We start from the raw sequence: 8,122 nt of genomic DNA on the forward strand, positions 1-8,122 counted from the left end.
TGATGGACGGAGCTGATCTGTGTGAACATTTCTCTACATATGCAGATTGGCTCCCTCTATGGAGAGAAAATGATTATGCAAAAGATACTTGTGTGTAGCTGAGCACATGCAGTTTTTGGGTGAAATAATTTGTGACATCTCAGAGGCTGTTTTATTGAACTTTATTCTGAGCCTTTGAGGTGAGTAGATGAATGAAGAGACAAATAGTGCTCTGGGATTTTGGATGGTTTGCATTTCAAAGCAAAAGGACAGCATCTGTACCTCTAAGATTACTTTGTGAAGCAAAAAGCAGTCATCATTCAGATTTCAAACTTCCTGACTCAAAACATTTACCAAAAATGCTTATTAAAAATGACCAGGGGTATCTTGAGGGTGTTCAGACATCCTCTCTTTTTGCTGATAAGAAAATTTGCAAATATTCTTTACATCCCTAATGAATTCCTGTAATGACAATTTTGAATGTTGCATATTTATTCAGTTACTGTCTCGCTCTCTTAAGAAAGCTTCTATGCAGAAAGTAATGTGGATTTTTCTTCACAATTGCAATCTAGCTGAATTGATACTAAAGTCTAATGTCCTCATGCTCAAAATGTTGGATGGGTCCAAAGCCCTGCAAAACTCTTGTTCTCTCCTCTTCTCTGTTGTGCTCTGCTTCTTTCACTCCTACTAAGGTGTCATGAAATGATTTTTTTATTTTTGCCTACCTTCCTCTAAAATTCCAAATGGACAGCAGTATCACTTCACCTGAACAAACTCAGACTGTTATATCTTTCTAGAAAACATGTATTAGTCATCAAAGATACTAAAGTAGATTTACATAAATACAATGTACCAGTGCCCTGGTGGCACAATGGTTAAATACCTGTACTGCAGCCACTCACTCACAAACTATAGGATTGTGAGTTCAATATCAGCCAGGGGCTCAAGCTAGTCCCAGGCTTGCATCCTTCCAAGGTTGCTAAAATTAGGATCCAGATTGTTGGGGGCAATTAGCTCACACTTTGCAAGCCACTTACGGAGTGCTTAAGTGCACTGATAAGCAGTAGAGAAATGTATTTGCTATTGCTATTGCAGTGTGAAATATTCTTCCAGTGTTTCACAATGAAAACTAGGACACATGTGGCCAAACAACATCAGGGTGGTCAGGATGACAAATATTATGAATAGGAAAGTTCGCAATTCTGAGGAATGCAGCAGCAGTTTACTTTTGCCTGAGCCTACTGGGGAGGGCAAGAATCTGCCTTCTCTTATCCTCTTCCCCTGCTGAGTTAGTTGAGTGCAAACTACCTCTGCCTTTTGACCTCACTTTGCACCAATTGAAGTAACCTGAAAACAAAGGAGAAATGTGGGAGGAAGAGAGAGAAAAAGCAACTGGGAAAGTGGACTGGCAGAGGGTTAATTGAAAGTGAGAGTATCCCTGCTAAATTAGGAGAGTTGGAGAGTATGTTGTGAGCATTTGTTGTTAGATTGCTGGTTCTCTGTGGGTGGGTTGTAGGTGGTCATTTGCTTTTAAAAAAACAAAAACATTCATTTTGATAGGTACTGTCAGAGAAGTTACAGCCCCAGGCTGTAAAAAGTCTCAGGTGCATGTGACGTGTAAAAAGGGGAAATGCTGACTCAAAGGAAGCTGATGAAACTTCAGCAAGGAGTTATGTTGTAATAGTTCAGAACTGCACAGTCACTGTGGATACATGACAAGAAGATGATGAAACACTAGCAGGGGGTTGGATCAGAATCCTTGTCTGTGTTTGTGTATATAAGGAAGAATGCTCCAATACACTATGAGTTAGTGGATGTCAATTAGTGGTGGAGCATTATGTCGGATGGTGAAAATATTGCTGTATCATGCTTGTAAATATTTTGCTGAAACTAAGGGCCCAAATAGACAGGCCAAAATAAAGCTGCTATGGGCTACTTTGGAGGTATGCTCTTTAACCAAGCTGGCTGTGTAATAGTTTTTAATATGATATTTTTACATTGTTTTTATTGATATGTATGTATTTTTATGTTGAATTTTGGTCTGTATGCTGTTTTGATCATCGCGGAAAAGCGGGATAGAAATAACATCTATTATTATTATTATTATTAAATGATACATGCATCCTAAGAGGCCAGAAGCCACGCCAAAAGCCACACTCTAGTCCTAAGGACTGGAGCGCAGATTTGGCGCAGCTTCTGGCCTCTTAAGATATGTGTGTCATTTAAACAGCATACCTCCAAAGTGACCCAAAGCAGCTTTATTTTGGCCTGTCTGTTCAGGCCCTAAGATTAAAAGCCTCTTCAGAAGAACCTAAGCAGTTGTGAGTGACACTCTGTTCAGAAGCAGGAGCTTTTATCTCCAGCTACTTCCAGAATTGGCAGTGGCGTTTGCTTTCCTGGCTGGCAATCTTTTATGTATGGAGTCAGTTTTCCTCAGCACTAACAAGTACCTGGAGATGAACCATGATATCTACAAATATGCTAGACAAAACTCATGAGTGCTGTGATTGCTTAACTAATTAACTGACCGATTTATATAGAGCTACAGCAAGAGTTTTCCATCTTTATCCTTATGAGGATTGAACAAGGAAAAGGAAGAGGAAGGAAGACAGAGATGTGGCAGCACCTTTAACACCTAACTTTTATTATTATTATTATTTTAGCATGAGATAGAAGTGGAGTTATATCCATGAAAGCTTATGCTAACATAAAAAACACTTTGGGGTGAAGCAGATGAGTGTCTTGGCATGGCCACTGTCTGTATTACATCAGCTACATTGCCCTGCCAACTGAATACCACATCCTCCAATTCCATTCTTTGGCAGAGGCATTATAGCTACTAGCTGATACCAGATCAGTTAAGGAATTACAGTCACCTCTATCTTAGATAATAATAATAATAATAATAATAATAATAATAATAATAATAATAATAATAATTATTATTATTATTATTATTATTATTATTATTATTATTATTTATTTCTATACCGCCCTTCTAAAAATCAGGGCGGTGTACAACAAGAAAATCCATACAATTAAACATATTAAAATACATTAAAACATTGCAATAAAAACAAGCAAACTCATGCCAACTCAACCAGCTGACGACGGAGGGGTGAGAAAATATACCGGGGGATAGAGTCAGGGGTAAGCCCGCTCGAAAAGATATGTTGTTGGTAAAGTATAGCTGAGAAAATCAATTTTAAAAGCACAACATTCCTGGTTCACACTTAATCTTAGTCATGAAGTGGCCATATCAAAGCCACTATCTTTCAGTGGTTGTGTAACTCCTCTCTCTATATATCTGAAATATGAAGGTAAAAGTATTGCCCTCTGTAACCAGGATGTTGGGGGTCCCCATGTTGGGTCCCCAGATGTTGGCCTGATGATGAAAGTGGCTCATGATCAAGGATATGAGCTGTAGTTCAACAACATCTGGGACCAAATATAGGGAACTACTGCAGTAAAGATTCTTTTGCTAAGGTAAATGGAAGCTCTTGGAAACCTTAGGAAAAACACTATGCATTGCTATTGGCTATCACATGTCATTGGCCTACCATATGCATACCCAAGTTGAGATTATGGAAGAAATTGTTCATTTTCTTTTCTTTTGTCTTTTGCCATAATTTCCCTTGCAGAAAAACTCCCCCCTGGCTTCTACTGCTCCTTTGAAGATGGAGACTGTGGCTGGACTCAAAGTTTGCCAATCTCTAAAGACGCCAATCTTTGGAATACTGGAAATCCACAGAATAAACATTTTTGTTTACTGAAAGGTATGTCAGATTTTTGTTTATTGAAAGATATGTCAGCAAGGTACTAATTTTCCATGGTGCTGGAATCGCATGGTCTTATGAGACAAGAGGCTATGCTGACAGTAGCAATGCTGCTAGTAGGATTTCCCATGTCAGATAGTCTTTTGCTGAGGAGCAAAAAGCAGTCATGACATTAGTTGAGGATCTCTCTAACAACACAGCAGTACAGCTGTGAGAGCTGGACAGTGAGGAAAGTGGATAGTAGGAAAATCAATCCACTTGAGATGTGGTGCTGGAGAAGCAAATGGGCTCTAGAACAGATCAACACTGAAATCTCCCTGGAAGCTAAGATGATAAAGTTGAGGCTGTTGTATTTTGGTGATGTCATGAGAACGAATGACTCATTGGAAAAGACAATAATTCTAGGAAAGGTGGAGGGATGTAGACAGAGAGGAAGACTGTATGCTAGATGGATGGATTCTATTAAGGAAGCAGACCAATGGAAAATTGGGAGTCGGAGATGTCTCATCCACAGGGATCAGAATCAGGATCGACTCGAGGGCAGTTAACAACAGCAAACCATAGCTAAAACCTGCTAGTACTGTGCAGAGGGAGCCACAATAAACCCCATTTGAAGGCTTTTACCATGAAAATCCCTATGATGAGACCATTCAAAATGAAACTAGGGTTAGTGCCAGAAGATGAGACTCTCAAGTCTGAAGGCATTCAACAAGCTACTGGGATACATCAGAGATCAACTACAAGTGGTGCTGTGGGTAATGCAACTGGACTCAAGCTGAAAGGATATTCAGTTGCTGACATGCTCAGAGGTGAAAGGAAGGTCTAAAGCCATACACCACATATTATAGGAATATGGACTGTGAGAAGCATGAATCAGAGGAAGGTAGACATAGTAAAATAAGGAAGAGAATGTATGAACATTGCAATTCTTCAGATGAGCAAGCAAAGGTGGACAGGAATGGGACATTTTGTGTAATATAATTACACAATGTTTTACTTAGAAAATCAAAATCTAAGAAGAAATAGGATAGATAGCACTAATAATGAGGACAGATGTAGCAAAAAGGAGTCAAATTCAAAGTCTAACTAAATAATACCAATAAGCCTTGAAGGAAAACCTATCAATATAACCATAATTCAAGTTTATGCTCCAGCTGGAGAGGCAGAAGGAAAAAAACCTAAAAGATTCTCTATTGGAGAAAACTGACCACACACCAAAAGAGGATTTGTTAATCATAGACAATTAAAATGCAAAAGTAGGAAACATAGCAGAATCAAAGATTGTAGGAAAAATTGACATAGGAACAAGAAATGAGGCAGGAGAGTAACTGATTGAAATTTGTTAGGCCAACAGTTTGTTCATCATAAACACGTTCTTTGAGCAACCACAGAGGTAACGTCAGTTGATGACCAGTAAAGAAATCAACTGAAAGCAACAAATGGAGACACTCCAGTCTCTCTTCAAAAACAAGATTAGGAACAGATTGTGGCACAGACCATGCAAATATTAAAAATTACAGTAAAGCTAAGAAGAATTCTAGAGCAAATGTCATGCCAAGATTCAACCTGCAAAACATCCCCATAAAATTTAAAGATAATGTAAAAAAAAAATAGATTTGCAGTATAGTTGGCCCTCTGTATCCATGGATTCTGCAGCCACGTATTCAACCATCCATGTCTTGAAATTATTTTTTTAAAAATCCAAAACGCAAACCTTGATTTTGCTATTTTATATAAGTAACACCATTTTACAATACCCTTGTATACATTGGGACTTGAGAATCCATGGAATTTGGCATCCATGGGGTGGGAGAGTCATGAGATCTTACCGCACAGGCTCCAGGCATGGGATGAAAACAGTCCCCCACTCATTCTCCACTCGTTCCCAGCCCCTTTCATTCCGTTCTCATCCCGTGCCTGGAGCCCCTGTGTGGTAAGATCCATGGAACCTCACCCCAGTGAATACCAAGGGCCCACTGTAACCATATTTTGAGCATCTCAAGATGTGTTTCCAATTTCTTTTGTGTAATCCATCACATACTTCCCAGCTAAATGGAAACGTCTTTGCTGAGAAGAGAAGGAAATGGAGAGATTTCAACACAGTACTAGCTACAGATGATACCTCCAGATACAGAAGAAGACTTTAACCATTATTTAAGTACAATCCTAGTTAGAAATTATCCTTCTGAACACCTCCACAACTTGGAGAGTTATTAGCCAGTATCTTAGGCTGCAAGAGAAGGAATAAGAAACTGTTTCATTTCCAAGCCTCAGTAATTCAGATCACTAAGATTTCCATTCCTTTGGAGTTCTCTTTCTGCACCCTTTACGATGATAGGACTGACCTTCAGCCTGCTGCTTCACTGAAATATTACTTTTGCATCTTTCATAACAGCAAAGGTTTGCTCAAAATCAATTTTTAAAAGAAGAAGAAGAAGAAGAAATTGGATGCCTCTTGATATGGATCAAGTAAAGAAAACAAATCCCAAGCCAGGGATAAACATTGTTTGTGAAGAAAGCAGACAGAGAATGCTTGCATACAATTCCCAAGTAGAAACCCTAGAGTATATGAAACTACATCACTGCACTGAAAGAATATTGAAAAATGCCTTTAGCCATATGTTATGCCACTTTAATAACAGACCATCTAACATTTGTATGAGCATTCTTATACATGTGTTTGGGCACATATATGCCCTCATGCATGTGCAAACATGCAAATGCACACACATCAAAGTCAAGGAGGTTGGGTTATTCCACAAAAGTTCTATTAAGCTTTTAATCAGCCTTGTTCTAATAATGCATTTATCTCCCCTCCTTTTCTTCCCTCCAGAGTGCTCACTTTCACTTAATACCAGTGAGATGCCAGTTGCAGAAGCAGTTGTGATGACCAGTGCAGTGTTTCCAGCACCAATGAAAAACTCTCCCTGTGAGGCAAGTACTTTTGCTTAGCACTGCATAAGTCAGTGAAAGATTTAGATTTCCCCATACAAATGCTATGCCTTCCTTTCATTTTAAGGCCCTCCACACCAGCCTTTAATGTTAATAGCTTGAGTTGTAACTGGGAAAAGCTTGGATGGGACAGTCCACTCATCCAAAGTTTGGAGCTGAGTATAATAATTACAAAAGATGTTACTTCTATTGGCCTAGGGCTGCTTTTCACTGTATAGAAAAAAAAACACATTAATTACTATCAATGTTTCTTTGCTAGCTGCACATCATAATATTGAAAGCCCCAAGACATATTCACATAGGCATTATGCGTATACAAGGGTGAATGTCTTTCTCAGTTTACGATTTTGTACAGGCTGAGTCTCTCTTATCCAGAATTCTGAAATCCAAAATCCAAAATTCTCCACATGGGTGGTTGAGGCAGACACCCCTTTGCTTTCTGATGGTTCAAAATTAACTTCAAGCTATGTGTTTAAGGTATATACGCAACATGAATGAACTTCATGTTTAGACTTAGGTCCCATCTCCAAGATACCTTATTATATATATATGCAAATATTAAAAAAAAATCTAAAATCCAAAACAATTCTGGTCTGAAGCATTTCAGATAAGGGAGACTCAGCCTGTATGAATAAGTAAGCAACTTTCAATGTAAAACACAGCAATTCATAGAGTGGAATGGCCACCATGCCCCAAACGACTCATTCTTAATCTCCACTGCCTTCTAGGCCTGAGATACCAATATTTGCAATACCCAGTTTGAATTCAAAGAAAGTCCAGATACCCATCATGGCTCTGATTATTGATTCTTGCTTGGATTTGGGGTAGGAAAGCCCATGAGAAGTGACATGATATTAGAACCCTGCAGAGTCATCCAGTGTAGCTGATTGGTAAGGGGTTTGTGGCAGATAAAAGGAAATACTCCTTCAAACAGTTAATTTGCTACCAAGGGATAACAGCAAGAACTGCCAACTTGGATTGCTTAAATGGGGACTAGAAAATTTTATAGAGCATAAGTTCATCAATAGCTACTAGTTATGACACCAAGGTATTACCTCCAGTGTCAGAAGCAGCGTCCTTCTCAGTTAGTGTCAGCATCTGGCCAACATGAAGGTGTTGTTGCACTGATGTCCTGTTTCTGTAGACTTCCCATAGGCAATTGGCTGACCACTATGTGAATAGAGTACTGAACTAGACAAGCCTCTGATTTGGTCCAATAGGACATTTTTTTCTGTTATTCTAAGTGGTTTTGGAGCGAATGAGAACTGATAGAAAGAACTGTATTCAGAAAGAAGGTTCCTCTAAGGTTTGTTTTTAATTTGTTCAGGGTCGGGTGCACTGTAGGTTAGGGATCAAAGCTTTGGCAGCAAGGACCGTCCCTTCTTTTGAACTGCCATTATGCTCCCATGAATGAT

General features: G+C 39.0%; 1 protein-coding gene across 1 annotated transcript in view; it reads left to right on the forward strand.

Annotated features, from left to right (window-relative positions):
- Nucleotides 1-6,707, forward strand: part of LOC121919503 (ALK tyrosine kinase receptor-like) — a 119,778-nt gene extending 113,071 nt beyond the window's left edge. Inside the window, exons 3-4 of the mRNA XM_042446161.1 lie at nucleotides 3,621-3,755; nucleotides 6,589-6,707. Coding sequence (XP_042302095.1) covers nucleotides 3,621-3,755; nucleotides 6,589-6,707 — 254 coding nt within the window. The remainder of the gene's footprint in view (nucleotides 1-3,620; nucleotides 3,756-6,588) is intronic.
- The last annotated feature ends 1,415 nt before the right edge of the window (nucleotides 6,708-8,122 follow it).

Source organism: Sceloporus undulatus, chromosome 1 (assembly GCF_019175285.1).
Source record: "Sceloporus undulatus isolate JIND9_A2432 ecotype Alabama chromosome 1, SceUnd_v1.1, whole genome shotgun sequence".
Lineage (NCBI taxonomy): Eukaryota > Metazoa > Chordata > Lepidosauria > Squamata > Phrynosomatidae > Sceloporus > Sceloporus undulatus.